The sequence below is a fragment of the Leuciscus leuciscus genome (assembly GCF_965113295.1).
Source record: "Leuciscus leuciscus genome assembly, chromosome: 2".
Taxonomy (NCBI): domain Eukaryota; kingdom Metazoa; phylum Chordata; class Actinopteri; order Cypriniformes; family Leuciscidae; genus Leuciscus; species Leuciscus leuciscus.
In genome coordinates, this window is record NC_138726.1 from 64,302,024 (window position 1) to 64,327,870 (window position 25,847).

Genomic DNA, 25,847 nt, shown 5'->3' on the forward strand with positions numbered 1-25,847 from the left:
CACACACCATATATCCCTCTGAACACCAGAGGACGTCTCTCACACACACACACACACACACCAAATATCCCTCTGAACACCAGAGGACGTCTCTCACACACACACACACACACACCATATATCCCTCTGAACACCAGAGGGCGTCTCACACACACACACACACACCATATATCCCTCTGAACACTAGAGGGCGTCTCACACACACACACACACACACCATATATCCCTCTGAACACTAGAGGGCGTCTCACACACACACACACACACCATATATCCCTCTGAACACCAGAGGGCGTCTTTCACACACACACACCATATATCCCTCTGAACACCAGAGGGCGTCTCTCACACACACACACCATATATCCCTCTGAACACCAGAGGGCGTCTCACACACACACACACACCATATATCCCTCTGAACACCAGAGGGCGTCTCTCACACACACACACCATATATCCCTCTGAACACTAGAGGGCGTCTCACACACACACACACACACACACCATATATCCCTCTGAACACCAGAGGGCGTCTCTCACACACACACACACACAGACACCATATATCCCTCTGAACACCAGAGGGCGTCTCTCACACACACACGTACACACACACACCATATATCCCTCTGAACACTAGAGGGTGTCTCACACACACACACACACACACACACACACCATATATCCCTCTGAACACTAGAGGGCGTCTCACACACACACACACACACACACACACCATATATCCCTCTGAACACTAGAGGGCGTCTCACACACACAATATATCCCACTGAACACTAGAGGACATCTCACACACACACACCAAATATCCCTCAGAGTGAGCAGCGTTTACTGCGCCGTACGTCACTGACACGCTGCACATAAACAATACTCTCAGCACGGTGATTTCATCATCATGATCAGCCGAACCGGTTTGTGTGTGATCACATGTAAACTGTTATTAATCGTGCAGCACTAACTCACTCTCTCATCAGTGTTCACTCAGCTTTGACATATTAAAATATAAAAATAATCTCAGCCAAATAAGACATAACACATATTTACTCAGCCGTAATACATAGGTACCCGTCTGTGTAATGTCATGTTAGCGGTCCTGCCTCGGGACTATGGGTCAAAACCAGCATTTGGCTGAATCCAGAACAATGCATGAAATCAAAACATTTATGTTAAAAATTGTACTTGGTCCCTTTATAAGAAAAAGAAGAAAGAAAACGGCATATTTATGATGTGACCCTGGACCACAAAACCAGTCAATCTTTTGAAATTGAGATTTATGCATAATCCGAAAGCTGAATAAATAATCTTTCCATTGATGTGTGGTTTTTTAGGATAGGACAATATTTGGTCGAGACACAACTACTGGTTTTGTGATCCAGGGTCACATATTTTAACAATATCGACCCTGGCACACCCATGGCTACAGCTATGATTTAGCATCTAAGCTAGCGTAGCTTCAGAAGCACAGAGGACTTGAGTCTCACCTGACGACGCTGAATTTGAGGCTGTAGTTCCCGCCGCTCTGGATTATGGGAGGGTAACACATCTCCACGGTGGACGGGTCGACGCCGCCCAGAAACTTCCTCTCCTCGATGGCCTTCTCCACCGACTCCGCCAGACGACTGTGCTTCACTTTCTGATCCACACACAAACAGAGAGCAGACAGGTTAGCATACGCAGTTCAAAGTTCATCAAAGTTGTGCTAAGACTAGAACGGGTATTGTTCAACATTCATGTATGACTGTGATGAAAGGTTGATCCAGATGTTGACTTCTGTATGTTATATGGCTCTTTTAGTGATCGCTTAAGGCTCAACGGCAGGAACAACACAAAACAATCACTTTTTGGTGTGTTTGTATAATGTATAATTATTAATCTATAGTCAAGCCAACATTTATTCAGACTCCTTCAACATCTCACATTATCACAGTTTGTTCACTATAGTTTAGAAAATGGTAATAAAACATGAGCAGAACTCAGTTGATATTTGACTGGTTTTGTCCGTCCTTCTGTTAAGACTGTCTCACACATGAATTACCGTATTTTCCGCACTATAAGGCGCACGTTCAATGAATGGCCTATTTTAGAACTGTTTTCATATATAGGGCGCACCGGATTATAAGGCGCATAGAATAGAAGATACTGCAGTCAAACGTTTGACTGGGTTTCGTTATGCAGTGGTCACCAACCTTTTCAAGCCTAAGATCACATCCAAAGTCCAAATGTAAACCAAGATCTACCACTTGCAAAAATCTTGTTTATACTCGACACGAAGGTAATAAAAAACGAATATCCGTCTGCTCGGGCAGATTCGGCTCAAAGTCGTGCATCTTCGGATGCGGAGGCGCGCGCGCGGCAAAATTACGTCATTGTGACAGCGCGCGCACCTCTGCATCCGAAGATGCACGACTTTGAGCCGAATCTGCCCGAGCAGACGGATATTAGTACATCTCATCACACCGGCACCCAGTTTGCGCGTCTAAATCAGTTGTATGGTTCAGTCTAAAACAAAACAGTTGCGTCAAGTATAAATGCCTCGTCTGTTTGGGGAGGTCCGCGCGCAGTCAGCGGAGGCTCGCGCTCCGGTGCCAGGCGAAAGTATAAACAAAAGGTTTAAGTCAGCGGTTGTTTTACAGACATTAATATAAGGCGCCAGATCCATATATAAGGCGCTCCGGATTATAAGGCGCACTGTCGTTTTTTGAAAAAATTAAGGCTTTTAAGTGCGCCTTATAGTGCGGAAAATACGGTATGTTGAATATCTGTCAGCTGTTCAATTTAACTACACAATTAGATAATACCAGTTTAGCTCAACCAATCACCAAGCAATGCTTCATTGTGTTCATCTGGTGTCTGAATAATGTTTGGTTTGACTGTACAGTGTATCTGCAGAATATTTAAAATCAAATTTAAGAACTGCACATATAAAATTAATGTATATATCCATACAGAACAAACTTATAAGAATAAAATATGAAATGAATCATGTTCATCTATCACACTCAACTGTATTTAAGCAAAACATAGGAACTGCAAGCTTACAATCCTCAAGACATCTGCGTTATACGAGGGATAAAGTGCGTGAACAAACCTCGTCGGCGTCCACGATCTCCATCACTCTCTCCTTGAAGAACTTGGTGAAGACGTCGCTGGTGATGGCAGCCGCTTTCTTCATGAGCACCAGCTCTCCGTCCTCCTTCACCGCCATCGTATACGCCACCACTGTGCTGATGTCCACCTGACACGCCAACGCAAGAGCAGTCGTGACGTTTCATTTCAGGGATAAACAGACAGGAACATTTTGGCCGATAACCGATAACTTTTTATTTGAAAGCCGATACCGATAATTCTTTATATTTGAAAGCAGATAACCGATAACTCTTTTTATTTGAAAGCCGATACCGATAATTCTTTTTATTTTTATTTGAAAGCCGATAACTGATAATTCTTTATATTTGAAAGCTGATACCGATAATTCTTTTTATTTTTATTTGAAAGCCGATAACCGATAATTCTTTATATTTGAAAGCCGATAACCGATAACTCTTTTTATTTGAAAGCCGATACCGATAATTCTTATATTGAAAGCCGATAACCGATAATTCTTTTTATTTTTATTTGATAGCCGATAACCGATAATTCTTTTTATTTGAAAGCCGATAACCGATAATTCTTTTTATTTTTATTTGAAAGCCGAAAACCGATAATTCTTTATATTTGAAAGCCGATAACCGATAATTCTTTTTTATTTGAAAGCCGATAACCGATAATTATTTTTATTTGAAAGCCGATAACCGATAATTATTTTTATTTTTTAATTCTATATATTTTAATTCTATATATTTGAAAGCCGAAAACCGATAATTCTTTATATTTGAAAGCCGATAATTCTTTATATTTGAAAGCCGATAATTCTTTATATTTGAAAGCCGATAATTCTTTATATTTGAAAGCCGATAACCGATAATTCTTTATATTTGAAAGCCGATACCCGATAATTCTTTATATTTGAAAGCCGATACCGATAATTATTTTTATTTGAAAGCCGATAACTGATAATTCTTTTTATTTGAAAGCCGATAACCGATAATTCTTTATATTTGAAAGCCGATACCGATAATTATTTTTATTTGAAAGCCGATAACTGATAATTCTTTTTATTTGAAAGCCGATAACCGATAATTCTTTATATTTGAAAGCCGATAACCGATAATTCTTTATATTTGAAAGCCGATACCGATAATTATTTTTATTTTTATTTGAAAGCCAATAACTGATAATTCTTTTTATTTGAAAGCAGATAACCGATAATTCTTTATATTTGAAATCCGATAACCGATAATTCTTTATATTTGAAAGCCGATAACCGATAATTCTTTATATTTGAAAGCCGATAACTGATAATTCTTTAAATCTAAATCCAAATATTTATATACATTTTGAGAGCCTGATTACAAAAACAAAAGTCTCAGCATTAAAAGCCATGTCCCAAACACACAATTATAATGTTCTCATGATAGTTTTATGTAGCCGATTTAAAAACACAGCGTTGAAGATGCAGGAGGCGTAACCGGATCTGACCTTCTCCAAGCCCTCGGCCGTGATCATGTCGCTCCAGTTCTTCATATATTCTCCGGGGAACTTGTCCTTGATGAACACGCCGACCGTCTTGCCCTCTTTACTCCCACGAATGGCTTCGATCATCTTCTCAAAGTTCACCTTGTTGCTCTCATTCTGTCACACAATCAGATTCAAACACGTTATACGCGTTTCAGACCGATGATGTGTGTCCATCAGATAAACACGTTAGTTCGTAAAGTATGATATGTGCAAATGTGGCTGCATGACATGATGAAATATTGACATTACATACATATATATATATATATATAGATAGATACATATGGCTTCTGTGATTGTCAGAACACACAGACTGTGATAACCTAATATATGCACTGGTGTTTTCATGCGTGTAAACGAACACAGTGCCGAGCTTCACTTTCGAAATCAGCAGCGCATATTTTTATTTGCTGGAAAGTATCATAATTTTACAGTTAAATAACTTTATTACTCATTTTTTCTTTATTTTGCAATAGTTTTTTTACAATAATTTTACTTTCTAATATTAATCATAATATAATTATATCTTTAGTATTTTTATATTTTATTTGGCCTACGAAAACTCAAATAAATTTTTATTTATACGTTTCGTAAATAAATTTTACACTACATTTTTTTTTAAACGAAAAAATGTCTACACTAGAAAAATATACTTTGAGTCACGATGGATTATATAAAAAAAAAATCCGAGTGAAGTAACTTTTCACGTTTTTTATTATGTATAAAAAAAAATTATGTATAGTACAATATAGTATATTACACATATACTATATAATTATGTATATTAAAATACATAACTCTAAAATGATTTATTCTTTCCAAATATAGCTATGAAAGTCATATTGTTTTATATATCGCAAAAAAAAAACGAAATGTCGCGACGTCAGTTTTTCGTCCAATCGCGTGCGATACCTTTTCCCGGACGAGCAGCGTGATTGGAGGAATCCCGTTTGCGTTCTCGTTGCCCTTGGTTACGGCGACCTGCTTCAGGAACTCCACTTTCTTCTTACTGGCCAGAAAAATGATCTTGGTCTCACAGAACACCATTATAGTGTCGGTGAGCTCGTAGCCGAACAGCCACGTCTGCCAGAGAGAAACAACAACATGATGATTATTGATTATGATTATTGAGCTGCGATCATGTAATGATGATTTAATGATGGTATTTTATTGTACCTGAAGCGCTGTAGATTTGGCGTAGACTATCTCCTCATCGACTCCAACAGACACGACGATGGCGTCCACCTTCCCGAACTCATCTTCACCTTTCTGTGATGGAGGAACAGGGTTATGATGCAGAATTATGATGCAGAATTATATCATAAAAGAGTTATGAGAAACCCAACATATCAGCCCTCGCCATTCAAAACCTTTCTAAAGCAAGTTTTTTAGTACTATATACGGTTATCTTTACAACTTTTGGTACAAGATATGTAACAATGACACTGTAAAATAAAGTTACCAAATTCTCTATACAATCAATAATTACAAAATAACTTTCTGCAAAACTTTAATATTCAGAAGTATTAGGATAAACATTTCTAAAACAAATGTAACAATGCTAGAATTTTTTTTTTTTTTTTTGCTTGCTTAAATGATTTAGCCTTTTATTGTTTGATGTAAACAAAAAAATAACTAATAATCATCATCTCTTTCCCACCTGCAGCATGTCTCAGTATGAGCTAGCCCACAGCTACATGCTACATCAGACAAATGTTTGCCATCCAAATTAAACTTTTATGTGATAAACATTTGCTGAAACACAAAGTCCGATTTGTTTTAGATTTACTTCACAAACGTGAATAAAAGCCGAGCGGAAATGGAGTGAAAACATTGCATGCTAGCAGGCTAACACATTAGCCGCTGATGCTAATCACACATAAACGCTACGAAATAACCACAAACTCCAGCGATTTCGCAAAGAAAAGAAAACAACAAACCACACTTACAGACTGTCCGATACACACGGAGTCGATTGAGTGTGTATGTATAACAGTTATATGGAAATGAGGCCTGAGAACGTGTATGTGTGTGTGTGTATGTGTGTGAGGATTTTCAGCATCACATATGCGTTTAAACACATCATACATGAATAAATATGATCGCATATTGTCGAGTTAGTGATGATTATGACAGGTGTTGAGTTTTCTGTACCTTCCAGTTGCCGTAGAGTCGCTTGATGCGGCGATAAAACGCGTCTTTATCCAGATTCACCGCCATAATATCACATCAACACACACACACACTCACACACTGAGAGAACGAACACACACTTATACACACTCTCTCTAGTGTGATTTTCACTATTTCTACTCTCTATCGGACGACAGAACGACAACTAACGAAAATATGAAAAATTTATTTTTCAATGATTTCAAAAGTGTCTATTAAAAAGACGTTATTCTTCTTTAAAATGTAATATTTTCAGTGCTCGTTCGGTCTGTGGTGGTGATGGTGATGGTGATGATGTGAATATATCATGTTAAAACACGCATGTGTGTGTTATGTTTAGCTCCTCCCTCTTTCTGCGCGGTATGCATCTATTTAATATTTATTAAATAAATATTTTTTAAAACATGGTATTACCTATTTGTATTCGTTTGAATATGTTGTATTAATTTATTTGTGCTATGTATATATTTATTTATTTATTTGAGCTGCCATTTTGTGTATTTATAGGTGATTTGTTTATTATTATTATTATTTTTAACAAAAAATGTGCGAATGATATGTTTAAAATGGATTAAAAACTGAACAAGTCGTACACCTGTGTTCATTTATAAACTATATAGTCGATATATAAAAAGACACCAGGGCACTTATTCTGGCTTTTGTTTTCCTCCCTCACAGAAACTCCCGCCCTGACGGTCGCGTCATCAGGTTAGCGACCAATGAAATCCCGCCGTTGAGGTCACATGCTTTGCTCCGGCTTCCTCCGCACATCACCGCGTTCTAGCAGTCCGCGCGCACGGCCTTTTTTTCCCGCCATCTAGTGTCATTCAAAAGCGCGCGAATTCCATCAGAGCACGTGGTTTTTCCTCGCGCTCTCAGACCAAGTTGCAAACGCCGCATTTTAAAGAACTTTTTGTCATAGTACGTTTATTAACCGATCATAATATAATACATATATAGTATGAACATAGGTAAATTAACCTCAATTAATTCTGCAATTACACAAGTTTCAAGAACTGTACATTCTTCAATAAAATCAATAGGAACTGAGGGAAATAAATAAATATGATTTCAGTTCTTTTAGGCTTTTTTAGTATTTTAATTATGTTAGATAATTTTATATATTAAATCATACTAATTATATATATATATATATATAGTAATAATTTGCAAGTTACTGATACCTCTGTCTAAATGTGATTTCAGATTTTGTTTATAAAACATATTTTATGTATAATCTCATACTAAACTGTTAGGGTAATGACACTAAACTGTTTCTCACATGTCAATTCTACATCATAACCATAACCATAGATGTCAATAACCAGAAAAGGTCTGTGGTTTTTACCCAGCATATATTACAAAATATGAAAAATGTAACAACAACCAGTTGCATAAATATGATACTGATTTTCAGCTTTAAGGACAGAATTTACACTAGTTTAACAGTTTTAATAGTTAGGTGTTAAACCACTGCTTGATAAAACGGTTTATGAAATCAAAGATTCTGATAATTATTGTGACAACTTCCTGATTAACTATTATAATTAGTAATTTAAAAGCATTTCTGTGTAGGTTTCACACCGATTATAGATAGAGAAGCAAAACAAGCACGTCACGGTTTTATTTCATGTCTTTTATTTCATTTTTTCCATTTGATTGATCTCAAACTCCTCAACAGAACTGAGATGATGATGATGATGATGATGATGATGATGATACAACAGTCCAAAAAGTAAAGTAGTGAATCAAAATCAAAATATTTTCATGCGCAGTTAAAGTATGAAGTCTTTTCCTGTACATTTCCCTAATATACACTCCACTGTTTCTGTCCCACAGCATCACAGTAAGTTTTACTCCTGATGATGTAAAAAGATAATAAAGCAAAAAAAGTACTATAGTAAACCAACCTTTTCCCATTTTGTTTTTCCAGGTCACGTGATGTGGATTCCCAGGGAATGTATGAACTAATCAAATGCAATGGATAAAAGCGTCTGCCAAATTGCATCAACGTAAATGTACAATATAACAAAATCACAATAAATATGAAATCTCAAACCGGTTTTTAGAACGTTTGTCATTGTGCGGAATCTCTACTGTAGCTGGTAACCATAGCAACCACGGAATTCTGGGCATAGACAGTCGCTGGTAACCATAGCAACCACGGAATTCTGGGCATAGACAGTCGCTGGTAACCATAGCAACCACGGAATTCTAGGCATAGACAGTCGCTGGCTGGTAACCATAGCAACCACGGAATTCTGGGCATAGACAGTCGCTGGTAACCATAGCAACCACGGAATTCTGGGCATAGAGTAGACAGTAGCTGATAACCATAGCAACCATGGAATTCTGGGCATAGACAGTAGATGGTATCCATAGCAACCACGGAATTCTGGGCATAGACAGTAGCTGGTGACCATAGCAACCACGGAATTCTGGGCATTGACAGTAGCTGGTAACCATAGCAACCACGGAATTCTGGGCATAGACAGTAGCTGGTGACCATAGCAACCACGGAATTCTGGGCATTGACAGTAGCTGGTAACCATAGCAACCACGGATTTCTGGGCATAAACCGTAGCCGCTGTGGTCAATGTTTGGAAGAGCCGGAAGATCAAAGCCTCGTTTGAAATACAGTCGAGCGGGAAATTCCACTCGTGGTTTTAATACAGTCTTTCGTGATTCAGAACATCCTGTACGCGCACACACACACGCGAGCGCAGCTCATGAACCGTTTCTGGCCGGTGTTTCACAGACACCTTCAGATACACACTTACCTTAATTAAATCGTTTTAAATAGTCCTATTTTTCGTTAGTTTGAGAAAGCCATGACTGAGTCTGTGGACAGTCGCTCGTCTGTCCATCTATGTGACGGTGGTGGAGTTCTGTCCTCTGATCGCACACCAGGCCATGAACACGTCCCTGCAGGAGAGATGACATCATCATCACTACACCATCACTTCAGACGCTTCACTTCCATAATGTGATGCGTTTCCTGGATCTGATCCTGATCACCTGATTGGATGCTGAAAGAGTCTTTACATGAAGCGGAATCAATAATAAATGCGATTGATGACATCAGCTGAAAGAGGCGACGCAAGTTATGACATTTTTGATTATTAAGAGAAACGTTTTCTTTAGGAATATCATAAATGATGAACTGGTCACAATCAGATCAGGAATATGAATTAATAGAGTTTATATTCTCTATTAAAGAATTAATATTTATGATGAATTTAATTTTGAATTTGCACTAAACAATTTAAAATATTTTATATATTGCTCAGACTTAATGTTTTTAAAAGTTTGAGAAGAGCTGTGTGTGTGTGAGAGAGAGTGTGTGTGTGTGTGTACCTGCAGTGGGTGGCCACACACTCATTGCTGCAATACTCTCGGTCCCAGTCTTTGCTCTCTATAGGCGGGTTGTTGCAGCCGGCGCGGACACACACACACACACCGGGAGCGTCTGCAGGAGCCGGAGAAACACTGAGCTCCACCTCCATCTAAACAATTATCACAATAAAAACACATAACAAAACACTTTCTAAACGTCAATTAAACCATAAAAAATGTAAAAGTAAAAAAAAAAAAAAATTTACATTATGATTTATTGCATTTTTAGAAAGCGTTTTATTTTTAAATGACTTATTTCATTGTCAGTTTGCATCGACTCACTTCGCCAACAAAACAACTGAAAAACAATAAATTAAATTTCCGTTCAGAATAGAATGTTGGGACTCACCGCTTCCTCCGCCGCGTCCTCCGTTGCCGACGGCGACAGGGTGGTGACGATGGCGGCGGGTGGCGGCACCTCCAGCGCGGCGGCGGCGGCCGATGATGCGAGCGGCGTCACGATTATCGGAGCGCTGGCGTCACTCTGCGGGACGATCTTGATCTGCAGAGGCGGCGGCGGCGCCGTGGCAACCACCTGTCCCGCGAGGGCGGTGGCTCCGCGCGGTTTAGCTAGCAGAGGAGGCGGAGCCTGGGAGTGCACCATCTGCTGCAGCCGCGGGGGGGGAGGCGTGTTCTGCATCTGCTGGAGGGGCGGCGGCTGGCGGGGCGACTGAAGCTGCTGCCTGGAGATGATGAGCTTGCTGACGGTGGGCGGGGCCGGGGTCTTGTGAGTGGGCGGGGCCGGAGGCGGGGTCTTGTGCGCACCCGTGCGCGAGCGCGTCGTCACCTGCGGCAGGTCTAAGATGATGTTGGACGTGCAGATGTTGGTGATGGTGTTGTTGTCGGGTGCGTGGACGGGGATGCGGGAGGAGCGCGGCGGGGGGGCGGCAGGCGTGGGGTCGGGAGGCGGAGCTACGGGTGGAGGAGACGGGGGGGCGTCTAACACTTCTATAGTCGGCTGCAGCGGGAAACAAAACACAGATGTCATTTTACTAACTGACTGCATTTAACAACTAGTCAAGTCACATGGTTTTCTAAAATTTCTCAACGTCCACACTATTCATCATAAAGAGTGTGTGAGATTAAAATAAGTGTGTCCCAAAGCATAAAGAATATACCGGATGGTCTACTATTTCTGGAGAACTTTCAAAGTGTGGATCCGTGCTCACTATACAGCTAATATTACCCACAACCCACTGCGCTTTGCATGAATATAAGGAGAGTCTCCGCATGAAAGACCCGCGACTGCAGATCAACGCGCTACTGCAATTCACCCTTCACAGGGAGTTTGATTGACAGGCGATCTGACCAATCATAATCCGCCATCCGCCGAATCCGCCATTTTTGTCCGACAAAGCAGTCAGGAGAGTTAGTAGATTAGCGTAGATTAGCGTCCACTGACGTCTATATTTGATGCTATAAATGAACTAGAAGGAAGAGATGATCGGCTCACGAGCAGCTTTAACTGAGCGATCTGTCAGACACATTAAAGAGACACAAAACATATCAAAAGTACGTAACCTGCACTGTCCTGTCCGTCAGCACGTTGTCATAGCAACAGTAACTAAAGAACTAAAGGGGGCGGGTCTTTGCGAATGGTCAATTCTCTCCAATACAGAAGAAAATTTAATTAAATGTGGAGGATTTTATCTTTGACATGATTGACAGGTGCTTGTAACTAAGCGACAGAGAGCAACCGTTAAAGACGCAACTGTGTGATGTGATAGTACGTCCCAAAGCTCGTCTACTCTTCCAAAAGTATCTACTTTATCTTCACAAAAAGAGTTCATACTTTCAGGGCGTAGAATAAGTAGACGAATGGAGACGCAGCATCAGCGTTTTTGAACGAATCTCTTGAATTAATGATTCAATGACAAACACATTTTTAACAGTCACTTGTCGCCACCTACTGGTGTAACGATGTAACTGATACAATCGTTATTTAAAGCACAGTCACTTTCACGAGGTGATTTACTCTATATTGATCACTACCGTAGACATGGGTGTTTATATCCAAACTATACACTTTCCTCCCACTTTGAATCGAGATTGCGATCTTTTAACAATTAATCGTGCAGCTCTACTACAGATTCATCTTTATTTTTCCTCGTCTGTCTCAAAAATGCATTCATTTGCAATAACAGAAATGGAATGAAACAACTTAAGTCACATGATTCATCCCTGGTATTAAACGTCCAGGTTTAAGTACAGGAGTAAACGCCGAGACGGACGATAATAAACAAGGCCTTTAAATCCCGCACACTGGAGCCTGTCCTGTACCTGCGACAGCTGATTGGCTTTATACGCTGCCAGCGCCTTCAGATACTCCTTCCTCGCCGCTTCCGTCTTCCTCTTGTACACCTGGGAAGGAAAAAACATTGGGATTTTGTGTGTGTGTGAACACTCAAATGCACTCATTAGTCCATCTTGTTGAACTTGTTAAAAAAAATATATATTATTTTTTAAATGTCAAAATAAAAGTCCCATCTCAGACACATCAGCCATATTGAAAAACTACCAATGCCGATAATAAAAAATTAAAATAATTTGAACTTTATTAGAAAATAAATCTGTAAAATAAACAATTTAAACTTTAAATGTCAAAATAAAAGTCCCATATTAGACATTAGCCACATTGAAAAACTACCAATGCCGATAATTAAAAATGAAAATAATTTGAACTTGATTAAAAAATAAATCTGTAAAATAAAACCATTTAAACTTTAAGTGTCAAAATAAAAGTCCCATCTCAGACACATAGAAAAACTACTAATGCCGATAATTAAAAATGCCAAATATCGGCCGATATATCGGTCAACCATTAATTCTAAAGATAGAATTTGAATTCCTGAGAAGAATGTTCTTACCCCTTATTAGTCCATCTTGTTGAGATATTCCTGTAAACAAATGCATGTTTGTACCTGTTTCTGCTCTTCTCCCAAACTATCCCACATGGAGGCGACGATCTTGGAAACCTCTCCGAACGTGGCGTTGGGATTCTGGCCTTTAATGGCTGCCTGTGTGTCCCGGAAGAACAGCGCGTACGCCGACACAGGTTTCTGTGGCTCGTTCGGGTCTTTCTTCTTCCGGCCCTTCTTCCCGCCGACTCCTTTGCGTACGGGAACAGAGGATGCTGGGACGGGATGGTCCGGCAGAGACGGAGAGAGAGCGATAACGCCCGGAGACACGGACAGAGACACCGGAGAATCCACCAGAACGCTCTTCTGAGCCGGAGAGACACGACACACGGGGAGAGACGAGCGGGAACGGGGAAACAGAGATCAGTTCTGACACATTCAACAAACATTCGCAAGGATAAAAACCTTCACAAAGTAAGAATAGTCAAGAACGTTTTGTACTCCCAAAAATATTTCGGAAGATTGTTCGAAATAGTGGTTGACCCATATTGATTTTAATGATGGCCGATGTCGATTTTTAATTTAATAAAAAAAATTTAAAAAAAAAATTTACTTGAAATTTTTTTTAAAAAAACACTCATTTCAACTTTAAATGTCAGAATAAAAGTCCCAATGCCGATAATTAAAAATAAACAAAATTATTTAAGCTTAAAAAAAAAGAAAAATCTGTAAAATAAACAAATTTAAACTTTAAATGTCAAAATAAAAGTCCCACCTCAGACCGATCAGCCACGTAGAAAAACTACCAATGCCGATAATTAAAAATGAAAACTGACAGAAACCTCATTAATAAATAAACAAAACAAAAAAGATGGTGGAAAACGCAAAACCCACCCGTCTGAAATCGTCCATGTCGTCGTCGTGCAGCGAGTCGGACGGCGAGTCGGTGGCGGACAGCGGTTGGTCAGGTGACTGTGGGCGGGGCAGGATGGCTCCACCCCCTAGACTCAGGCCGAGCTGCGTGCTGAGCTCTGATTGGTCGATGGTGGTCAGCTGGTTGTGGCCCAACAGGCCGTGGTTCATGTCACTCAGAGGGACGTCGATGGTCATCGGAGAAGAGCTACTGAACTGAGAACCAATCGGATGGCCGAGATCCTGCAGCGGGAAAAACATAAAACATTCATTCATATTAGGAAAATATTAATGCATGGGACGTTTGCCATTATATATTTAAAACAATAATATCCAAGTAAAAACCTAAAGTAATATTGACAAACTACTGTATATATAACTTGAAAGCTTACAATCTCTAGGTTTCATATTTTGTGACTGTTTTTTAAATTATATTACAGAGGAGCAGTAATTTATCAATTTGCAACAAGAATATTTCATACTCATTAGGCGTGTTCAGGCCTATATTTTGAAATAGTGATGAACATGAAACATCATGAAAGATTGGTCGAAATCTCAGTTTGTTTTTATGTCAAGAGTTCAAAAGATATATATGTATACGTGGTATACTTTTTTTTATGCGTTTATTAGAGGCTGAATTCATATAAAATTCTGAATAGGATGTTTACTTCATAAATTATTAGAAAATTATGGAAATCTATGGTTCAGATCACTCAAACCATGTATGGAAATGGAGGCGCCCTTATATGGGCAGTAATGGAGTCTGGTCGTCCTCTAGTGGAAGCACTTGGTACTGCACACAAACAAAATCTGACTGAAAGCTCATTTTTTGAGATATCAACCTAAAATTTTTAACACAACTTGTTCAGATTTATGGCTTTAATTAATTAATAAACTTTTTGTAAAATATATATTTCATCTAAAATATAAACATTTAATTTTTACATTGTACATTTTCATAAACTCAAACTTGAATAACTTTTCTTCTGTTTCACTTTCATAACCCCCGCAGAGCCGTGTGGAGCACTTTATCATGGATAGATGCACTTTTATGATGGATAGATGCACTTTTATGATGATAGATGCACTTTTATGATGGATAGATGCACTTTTATGATGAATAGATGCACTTTTATCATGGACAGATGCACTTTTATGATGAATAGATGCACCTTTATCATGGATTGATGCACTTTTATGATGGATAGATGCACTTTTATCATGGACAGATGCACTTTTATGATGGATAGATGCACTTTTATCATGGACAGATGCACTTTTATGATGAATAGATGCACCTTTATCATGGACAGATGCACTTTTATGATGGATAGATGCACTTTTATGATGGATTGATGCACTTTTATGATGGATTGATGCACTTTTATGATGGACAGATGCACTTTTATGATGAATAGATGCACCTTTATCATGGATTGATGCACTTTTATGATGGATAGATGCACTTTTATCATGGACAGATGCACTTTTATGATGGATAGATGCACTTTTATCATGGACAGATGCACTTTTATGATGAATAGATGCACCTTTATCATGGACAGATGCACTTTTATGATGAATAGATGCACTTTTATGATGGATAGATGCACTTTTATGATGAATAGATGCACCTTTATCATGGACAGATGCACTTTTATGATGAATAGATGCACTTTTATGATGGATTGATGCACTTTTATGATGGATTGATGCACTTTTATGATGGATAGATGCACTTTTATCATGGACAGATGCACTTTTATGATGGATAGATGCACTTTTATGATGGATAGATGCACTTTTATGATGGATTGATGCACTTTTATGATGAATAGATGCACTTTTATAATGGATAGATGCACTTTTGTGATGGATTGATGCACTTTTATGATGGATAGATGCACTTTTATCATGGACAGATGCACTTTTATGATGGATAGATGCACTTTTATGATGAATAGATGCACTTTTATAATGGATAGATGCACTTTTGTGATGGATTGATGCACTTTTATGATGAATAGATGCACTTTTATGATGGATAGATGCACTTTTATGATGGATAGATGCACTTTTATGATGGACAGATGCACTTTTATGATGGATAGATGCACTTTTATGATGGACAGATGCACTTTTATGATGGACAGATGCACTTTTATGATGGATAGATGCACTTTTATGATGGATAGATGCACTTTTATGATGGATTGATGCACTTTTATGATGAATAGATGCACTTTTATAATGGATAGATGCACTTTTGTGATGGATTGATGCACTTTTATGATGGATAGATGCACTTTTATCATGGACAGATGCACTTTTATGATGGATAGATGCACTTTTATGATGAATAGATGCACTTTTATAATGGATAGATGCACTTTTGTGATGGATTGATGCACTTTTATGATGAATAGATGCACTTTTATGATGGATAGATGCACTTTTATCAGGGATAGATGCACTTTTATCAGGGATAGATCCACTTTTATGATGGATATTCACTTTTTTGATGATAGATGCACTTTTATGATGGATATTCACTTTTATCATGATAAATGCACTTTTATGATGAATAGATGCACTTTTATGATGAATAGATGCACTTTTATCATGGACAGATGCACTTTTATGATGATAGATGCACTTTTATGATGGATTGATGCACTTTTATGATGGATAGATGCACTTTTATGATGAATAGATGCACTTTTATGACGGATAGATGCACTTTTATGATGAATAGATGCACTTTTATGATGGATAGATGCACTTTTATGATGAATAGATGCACTTTTATGATGAATAGATGCACTTTTATGACGGATAGATGCACTTTTATGATGAATAGATGCACTTGTATGATGGACAGATGCACTTTTATGATGGATAGATGAACTTTTATGATGATAGATGCACTTTTATGATGGATTGATGCACTTTTATGATGGATAGATGCACTTTTATGATGAATAGATGCACTTTTATGATGGATAGATGCACTTTTATGGACTTTAAAACAGAAACAGCCATTCACTGCCATTATAAAGCTTGGAAGAGCCAGGACATATTTTAATATAACTCTGATTGTGTTCGTCTGAAAGAATAATGTCATATACACCTAGGATGGCTTGAGGGAGAGTAAATCATGGGCTAATTTTAATTAGCGATTAGTGAACTATCCCTTTAAGCACATGTTCACCTCAGTGTAGTGTGTGTGAGTGTGTGTGTGAGCGCACCATCAGGCTCAGGTGCTCCAGCGGCGCCGGCGCGCTCACGAAGGTCGATGCGAACGACGGGTCATTTCCTCCCACCACAGCGTTCCCGGGAACACCGGAGCCCTCCCCGAAGTGAGCCACGACATCAGACACGCCGAGAGCCGAGTCTGTGTGTGTGAGTGTGTGTGTGAGTGAGTCCGGGTCCAGCGAGATCGGCGGGATCTCAAACTCCTCGTCACCCAGACTGGGAGTGTGAAACGTCTGCACACACACACACACACACACGATGATGATCGACTCAAACTGTTAAACTGTTAGATTTACTGTTAAACATTTCAACAAAACCAAAGGCTGAAATCATGACATGTTATGATATGAGTGTGTGTATGTGTGTGTGTGTGTGTGTGTGTGTGTGTGTGTGTGTGTGTGTGTGTGTGTGTGACAGAGCGTGTGAGAGAGAGTGTGTGAGAGAGAGTGTGTGTGTTTGTTTATGTGTGTGTGTGAGCGAGTGTGTGTGAGTGAGCGAGCGAGCATGTGTGTGCACATGTATGTGCGTGTGAGTGCTTGTGAGTGTTTGTTTATGTGTGTGTGTGTGTGTGTGAGAGAGAGAGAGTGTGTGTGTCTTTGTGTGTGCATGTGAGAGTGTGTGTGTGTGTGTGTGTGTGTGAGAGAGAGTGTGTGTGTCTTTGTGTGTGTGTGCGTGTGAGAGTGTGTGTGTCTTTGTGTGTGTGTGAGAGAGAGTGTGTGTGTCTTTGTGTGTGTGTGTGTGTGTGTGTGTGTGTGTGTGAGAGAGAGTGTGTGTGTCTTTGTGTGTGTGTCTTTGATTGTGTGTGTGTGTGTGTGTGTGTGTGTGTGAGAGAGAGTGTGTGTGTCTTTGTGTGTGTGTCTTTGATTGTGTGTGTGTGTGTGTGTGTGTGTGTGTGTGTGTGTGTGTGTGTGTGTGTGTGAGAGAGAGTGTGTGTGAGGCACCTCTGCGTGCTGGATTTGCGCGGGGAACGTGGAGAGTCGTACCTCTGAGGAGGACAGGAAGTGATGCCCCTCGTCGCTGATGGACAGGAAGTTGTCATTGCCTCCTGGGAACTGAGGAAAATACACACACAACATGAGGAACGTATCTTATATCAATTTATAATTACAAACTTTAATAATGTGAATGCTGATGTAAATTGATTAAAACATAACGATGTCTTAATACAGACCCAAAGGAATTTGTTACAAACAATGAACACCATGTTTCTTCTGTAAAGTACCTGGTAAACACTTAAATAATTATAAAATTACTATAATCAATCACTTTACACATTTTCAGAATGAGAGGAGAAATTTAATATTTAATAAACAAAAATAAAGGAAAATTAAACATCGAAAATTAAAATATATAGAAGCTTCAAAAAATCTTGTTTCATGAAAATGTACAGAAAATGTTTAGAAATTGCATTCATAAAGAGCAATTTAATATAAAAAATAATCTACAAATCTACAAAATATAACAATATCAAAATTTAGCTCGAATGTTCTTCAAAAAAATAGAACGTTTTTAAAAAAAACTCACGACAAGCAATTTAACATTAAAAATAATATACAAAAATAAATAAATGTAAAGTATAAATTGAGCTTCATGGATGTTCTTCAAAAAACTAAACACAGAAAAAAATTATACACAGATAATTTAAAGACACTGCCCTCAAAAAGAGCAATTTAATATTAAAATTAGTTCACGGAAATAATAACGTCACGCAACTCTCTCTGACACACAAAAATATAGAACTTTAAAATATAAATTTCCCAGAAGAAATCAGACTAAATTCCCTGACATTTCCCGGTTTTCCATGAGCGTGCGCTCCGGTCACCTTCTGCACGGCATCGAATCCGTTAAACGCCTGCGGATCCAGGAACTCCGGGTCACCGGGATTCCCGCTTCCGTCCGAGAGATCTGCGTAAAAATTCAGGTCCATATCGCAGTGAAAAGACCTACGAAACCCGAGGAACGTGAAACTACCCGACGCAAGAACCTGTCAAAACGCACTGAAGCAACTCCGTGACGTCACGAAGACTGAATCGGGCACGCGCGTTCGATCATTCCGCTCGATTTCAGGCCTGCAGTCGCGCACTGCGGTTCCGATCACATGCAAACACAACAGTTACAACCCTTTAAAACACATTTACACTCTTAACACTAGAAACAGACACACTGAATCAATCGCGTTTGATGATTCCGACTCGAGTCCGCATTGACGTGAGGTGAATGACAGCACAGCACGTGACAAACACGTTATACATTAGCACACACAACAACACTCTTCGTGAATTAAGAGAATCAACTGTTGTTATGAAGGCTTTGAAACGCGTTAATAAATACATGCGTTTAAAAACATCCGATCGACTCGCGCTTTTCCAGCTGATCTCAGCGCTGCTCGTGCACGAGCTCCAGGAATCGCAGTCGAGCCGGAATCACGGATCTGACAGTCGAGGGGGGACGACGTCTGATATAACACATAATATAAAGCGATGCGTACTGCAAATTACACTCTTTTATAAACACACCGGGATTCAAATATATCGTAAATACACAAAACTAAAGCGAGAAGACTGTAAACACCATTATTAGTAATTAAAAGTGTCGTTAATAAATAATAAAAACCCCGTTGGCGCGCGGTAATGGTATGTCCCACGGCCTATTAAAGACTAAAACATTACGTGTTCCATATCATGACTATATAATGAATACTTCAATGGCTCCGGGTTTATTCTTACAGTACATTAAGGTGTTTATGAGTGTATATTTAATCGAATAATTGTGTATATTTGAAGAGGAGTGTGCTGATGGGACTGAATGAGTTTTTACTGATGCTTCGGGCTCTAACTTACACACATTCAGCACTTTCTACTGACAGCTTTGTCTTCTTACCTCCATACTCGCCCTGAAATCGACACGCTTTTCTCTCTGTTTGTGTGTGTGTGTTTGTGTGTGTGTCCGATCAAAGCGATTCTCACGGAAAAAACACAAACAAATCGCCCATCATGGCACCCGAGTTTCCGGGTTAGAGATGAGCGGAAGTGACGTAGAGGCCCCGCCCATTACAGAAGCCGTTGGGGGTTTTTCCTTCCGTAGACTTTTCTATAATACGGGATGTTTTCAACAAATACTTTTAAATAGTTTATAAATATTAAAATGTATTATTTTATCAAATACACTAAGATATTTTTTTTCTAGTCACATGGTCATTAAATGGCTTTGCTGAGGTAAATGTAACGTAAATATCGAGTCCATTTTTCATAACAATAAATGTAAAATGTTACAACTACTGCATAATTATTAAATGAATTACTATAGAGTGGTAATGGTAATTTAGTACCATAAACAACCCCTGAAAATACAAAATATTAAATAAAAGAGTATTATCGGACTAAAATATAGTAAAAACATTTAATAAAAAAATGATAAAAATGCACATTTTTTAAGAGGGTTAAATAAAAAAATTATGCCTTATAAAAAATGAATTAGAATTATTTCATTGTTATTGGATATTTAAAAAAAAAATCTCAAATTAAAATTAATTTAAATTTAATATAACAAATTATAATAAAATTTAATAAAATATAATACTGACCCCGTTAATAAAGAATGAGGGATATTTAAACTCAAATTATTTGATATTTTGTTAGATATTTCACTAACAACAACAAGGTAGAGGGAATCATATTTGTAAGATTAATATAGTTCTGTTTTTAATCATTTATTCCATATTTATCAGAAACATTATTTGTCCATATGAATTTCAAAATGTGTCCACATGAATAAAGGAGTCAGCAGATTCACAGGCGGCAGATTCACCACAAACACAGAGTTTGCATATTTAAAAGAGACGTGTAACTGGTTTTATTATTATTAACGTGAGTAAAACAGCAGAGAACACTTGAGGACTGACACACAGGTTCACCATCCCTGCACACAAACATATCAGCAACTCATGATAAAAAGTTAAAAAAGAAGAATGCATAACCCTCCACAAATAAAGCGGGACAGAAGCAGGATCACTGCAGGGATGTAAAGCCGGAGCCACGGTGTTAAACACCCGGATCCTCGGGACAGAACAGTGAGTATTGCTACGATGATCTCCATGCGGGACGAACACCAGCTGAGCAGAGCAGGGTCACATGACAGTTATGGAACGCCAGACCTCACATAATAACAAATACATTAATAAACAAGAAATGTAAAAAACAAACAAAAAAATATTCCTTATTTATACTTTTTCCTTATTTACGTTAAAATTAATTTTTTCCCACATTTTTTTTCATTTATTTATTTCCACATTTATTTATGTCTACATTGAACTCGTGTCCATGAGAAAAATATATCTCAAATCTCAAATGTCGAAATGTATATTTATGATGATGTCAGGTTTGGCGTTCCACAGACGATCGTCACTTCCAGTGTAAATCAGCCCAAATCCACATGACAATTATGGCATGCCAAACCTGACATAATAACAAATACATAAATAAACGAAGAAATGTAAAAAAATAAAAATAAAATAAAAATAAAAGAAAAAATTATTTCCTTATTTACGTAAAATTAAATTTTTTTCCACGTTTTTTTCATTTATTTATTTATGCATTTATTAATGTCGAAATGTATATGTATGATGATGTCAGGTTTGGCGTTCCACAGACGATGGTCACTTCCAGTGTAAATCCCCCTTGTGCTCTCCTAGCGTGGCCTATCCTCCGCGTGACACACACACAACGGCTGCTTTCAAACAGCAGAACGAGTCATTTAGACACATCATACTTCTGTCAGTCATCGCCCGCATCAGCGCTATGATGCGTTACGCTGCACTTCTGGAACATCTGCCGCATGAAAACAAGCTCTTTCTGTGTTTCATCACTGAACTCCTGCTCTCACACACACACACACACACACACTAGGTCCAGTATCAAACGCTTCGGCCCTGAGTCAGTCGCGCGATTGGTCCGTCACATGCACCTGGTTCCATGACATCATATGTGAGCACAGATATTGCTGCATGTCGTCATACGGTTGTGGCGGCGCAGAAACTAAAGTCGAATGATGATTATTATTATGATTATGATTATTACGGCGCAGGCTGGCAGATTCTCGTCGGTGATCGAGCAGACTAAGACGGACGCATCCCTCTCGCCGCCGTGTGATTGGCTCTCAGGAGTAGATGGTGATGACCTCACTTCCTCCTCCGCGCACCAGCAGGACTCGCTCGAGTCCCTCCGTCAACACTTCCAGGAACTCCATGTCTGAGGGAGCGGAGTCAAGGAGCATCAGGAGAGATGAACAGCAGGACACAGCTCATTAGTGTGTGAGATTAGCAAAGCGAGTTGGTGTTAGCTAGCGGCTAACTTTAGTTAATTGTACATTTAACGACCCACGACTGACCACGGATATGATATATGTGTAGAGTTATGATATGATAGAGGACATAAGGATACAGTTCTCGTCCCCGTCCGTGTTCCTGGGCGGCCCGGGCATGTTGAGCAGCACCAGCCGAGCATCATGGGACTTGTTGACGATCACCTCGTTGAGTTTCACAGCCGTGTGCATCCGCCGAACATTAGACTGATCTCTGCCAGAAATATGCACATTAATTACACTTAAATATTCAATATAACGTGATATAATAATAAAACAATATTATTTTGTAATTATAGTAATTATTATAAATATGCTGATATAGTAGAAATACAATTTAAATAATAAAAATCTAAATGAATACAAATAATATTTGATATAATAGCAATCCAATTAAACAAAAATATTGAAATAAATAAATACAAATATTTTTTATTAAATATAATATATTTATAATTGTAATATTTACTATTACAATTTTTTCTTTTTTCTATTTTACTATTATATTTAAGTCACTTTGGATAAAAGTGTGCCAAAGGAATAAATGCAAATATTATTATAATTATAATATTTATTAATAAATTATAATAATTAATAAAATACATATTTAAATAGTTTATATATAAAAATTAACATTGCAATTTAATAACACTAATTATTATTATAAATATGCTATTATACAATTAAATATTTTAATTTATTAAATATATAAAAATATTGAAAATTATAAAAATATTTATTCATATAATATAATACATTTACATAAATATTTAAATATTACATTATAATATATATAATTATAACATTTGCCATTTTAATAATACAAATTATTATTATTATTAGAAATATGCAAATATAAAGTTAAATATTAAAATCATAAATATTTAAATGTTATAAATATATAAAAATCTATTGAATTCTTTACTATACATATTCACACACATATGTCACATATATATGTTTACTATTATATTTAAGATGTATTGTTTGCAAGTCGCATTGGATAAAAGCATCCGCTAATCTAAATGAATAAACGTAAATGTAAATAATATATTATAATTATAATAAGTACAATATTTATTACTGCAACTGCAAATAATATAATTGTATCATAGACATTATGAACATAAATAATATTAAAATATACTTGTAAATAATAATTATAATATAATGTAATATTTGTCATTTTAATAATATAAATATTATAACAATAAACATTAAAATAACAGCATAAAGCATTTTAACAGAAATTATTATAACATTATATAATTAAAACATACTATTATTTGTAATTATTTATAACTGTAATTGTAATTACTATTGTAATCATTATAAATATACTGATAATAATAGTAATACAATTAAAATAAACATTAAAAAAATAAAATATTTTTTATTAAATCCAATATATTTATAATTTTAATATTTGATATAAAAGTAATAAAATCTAAATAAATATTTTAATAAATAAAATACTTTAACAAGTAACATTAAAATTACAGCATAAAGCATTTTAACAGTAATTTAAAGAGGTGCAATATAATAAAAAAAAAAAATGTGTGGTATTTTTCTGCGCATTTAATCATAGTATTATTTGCACCCTAAAAAACAGAAAGTTTTCCAGCACCACTGTATCAGTCTGAGACCCTGAGCGAGTGTGTGTGTGTGTGTGTGTGTGTGTGTGTGTGTCTCACGGGCGTATGTTCAGCATGTCCCTGAAGCCCTCCGGTGTGCTGCAGCACGAGGCCGTGTGTGTGTGTGTGTGTGTGTTGCTGAGTAGCTGCAGGGCTCGGTCTTTGGTCCAGGTCATGTGGACCCGCCGGTGGTCCGAGCTCTTCTCCGGCCCGTCGGTGTCGTCGTCCTCGTCAGAGCCGATGCTCGTCAGACGTAGCATTGAGTTCCTGTCCTTCACCAGCTGTGCCTGACACACACACACACACACACACACACACACACGCTTCAGAACACACTCACACTTCACACACTCTATCAATGTTATAGGAGTATTAGGCTGCTGTCACTTTAAGAGCTGCACGGGTCCGATATACTGATACACGTCTGTGAAAAACACTGAAAACCGTTGAAGGGTTTCAAGACTGGACAAAACCAGCGAAATATGGTTTTGTTGGAATCAAATACGACAAAAAAAATCGAAAGCAAAGAAAATGAAAATGAAAGCAAAAATTTTGATTTATTTATAGTTTTAGCTTCAGATAACTATAATAATAACCCTCATTATCTGTGGCAGGTTCTGTCTCTACTGCTATACTGCTGTCTTTCTAGGGTTCTGCGTCTGCTGCTGTCTTTCTAGGGTTCTGCGTCTACTGCTGTCTTTCTAGGGTTCTGCGTCTGCTGCTGTCTTTCTGGGGTTCTGCGTCTGCTGCTGTCTTTCTGGGGTTCTGCGTCTACTGCTGTCTTTCTGGGGTTCTGCGTCTACTGCTGTCTTTCTGGGTTTCTGCGTCTACTGCTGTCTTTCTGGGGTTCTGCGTCTACTGCTGTCTTTCTGGGGTTCTGCGTCTACTGCTGTCTTTTTAGGGTTCTGCGTCTGCTGCTGTCTTTCTAGGGTTCTGCGTCTGCTGCTGTCTTTCTGGGGTTCTGCGTCTGCTGCTGTCTTTCTGGGGTTCTGCGTCTGCTGCTGTCTTTCTGGGGTTCTGCGTCTACTGCTGTCTTTCTGGGGTTCTGCGTCTACTGCTGTCTTTCTGGGGTTCTGCGTCTACTGCTGTCTTTTTAGGGTTCTGCGTCTGCTGCTGTCTTTCTAGGGTTCTGCGTCTGCTGCTGTCTTTCTGGGTTTCTGCGACTGCTGCTGTCTTTCTGGGGTTCTGCGTCAACTGCTGTCTTTCTAGGGTTCTGCGTCTGCTGCTGTCTTTCTGGGTTTCTGCGACTGCTGCTGTCTTTCTGGGGTTCTGCGTCTACTGCTGTCTTTCTAGGGTTCTGCGTCTACTGCTGTCTTTCTAGGGTTCTGCGTCTGCTGCTGTCTTTCTGGGGTTCTGCGTCTACTGCTGTCTTTCTGGGTTTCTGCGACTGCTGCTGTCTTTCTGGGGTTCTGCGTCAACTGCTGTCTTTCTAGGGTTCTGCGTCTGCTGCTGTCTTTCTGGGTTTCTGCGACTGCTGCTGTCTTTCTGGGGTTCTGCGTCTACTGCTGTCTTTTTAGGGTTCTGCGTCTGCTGCTGTCTTTCTAGGGTTCTGCGTCTGCTGCTGTCTTTCTGGGTTTCTGCGACTGCTGCTGTCTTTCTGGGGTTCTGCGTCAACTGCTGTCTT

At 38.3% G+C, this 25,847-nt stretch overlaps 3 protein-coding genes across 10 annotated transcripts in view; all 3 read right to left on the reverse strand.

Annotated features, from left to right (window-relative positions):
- Positions 1 to 7,120, reverse strand: part of supt16h (SPT16 homolog, facilitates chromatin remodeling subunit) — a 36,671-nt gene extending 29,551 nt beyond the window's left edge. The window contains exons 1-6 of the mRNA XM_082161577.1: positions 6,793 to 7,120; positions 5,815 to 5,907; positions 5,551 to 5,721; positions 4,600 to 4,752; positions 3,110 to 3,256; positions 1,503 to 1,654 (exon numbers count right to left, since the gene is read on the reverse strand). Coding sequence (XP_082017703.1) covers positions 1,503 to 1,654; positions 3,110 to 3,256; positions 4,600 to 4,752; positions 5,551 to 5,721; positions 5,815 to 5,907; positions 6,793 to 6,858 — 782 coding nt within the window. The 5' untranslated portion in view covers positions 6,859 to 7,120. The remainder of the gene's footprint in view (positions 1 to 1,502; positions 1,655 to 3,109; positions 3,257 to 4,599; positions 4,753 to 5,550; positions 5,722 to 5,814; positions 5,908 to 6,792) is intronic.
- Positions 7,121 to 8,427: 1,307 nt separating this feature from the next.
- tox4b (TOX high mobility group box family member 4 b) lies at positions 8,428 to 20,271 on the reverse strand. 6 transcript variants are annotated; one of them, XM_082161601.1, is made up of 9 exons: positions 20,112 to 20,271; positions 18,215 to 18,283; positions 17,225 to 17,464; positions 13,959 to 14,219; positions 13,128 to 13,430; positions 12,487 to 12,567; positions 10,556 to 11,164; positions 10,168 to 10,316; positions 8,428 to 9,735 (listed from the first exon to the last, which is right to left on the reverse strand). In XM_082161601.1, the coding sequence occupies exons 1-9, from the start codon at positions 20,115 to 20,117 to the stop codon at positions 9,678 to 9,680; spliced, it is 1,776 nt and encodes a 591-aa protein (XP_082017727.1). In that variant the 5' UTR covers positions 20,118 to 20,271; the 3' UTR covers positions 8,428 to 9,677. The 6 variants fall into 6 exon arrangements, with proteins under 6 accessions (XP_082017727.1, XP_082017726.1, XP_082017725.1 ...); XM_082161600.1 differs by having other exon boundaries at positions 18,173 to 18,283; XM_082161599.1 differs by lacking the exon at positions 20,112 to 20,271 and adding an exon at positions 19,054 to 20,105 and having other exon boundaries at positions 13,128 to 13,427.
- Positions 20,272 to 21,051: 780 nt separating this feature from the next.
- Positions 21,052 to 25,847, reverse strand: part of slc12a6 (solute carrier family 12 member 6) — a 44,543-nt gene continuing 39,747 nt past the window's right edge. For all 3 annotated transcript variants that reach the window (XM_082161572.1, XM_082161570.1, XM_082161571.1), the window contains exons 23-25: positions 24,284 to 24,510; positions 22,670 to 22,803; positions 21,052 to 22,477 (exon numbers count right to left, since the gene is read on the reverse strand). In XM_082161572.1, coding sequence (XP_082017698.1) covers positions 22,386 to 22,477; positions 22,670 to 22,803; positions 24,284 to 24,510 — 453 coding nt within the window. In that variant the 3' untranslated portion in view covers positions 21,052 to 22,385. The remainder of the gene's footprint in view (positions 22,478 to 22,669; positions 22,804 to 24,283; positions 24,511 to 25,847) is intronic.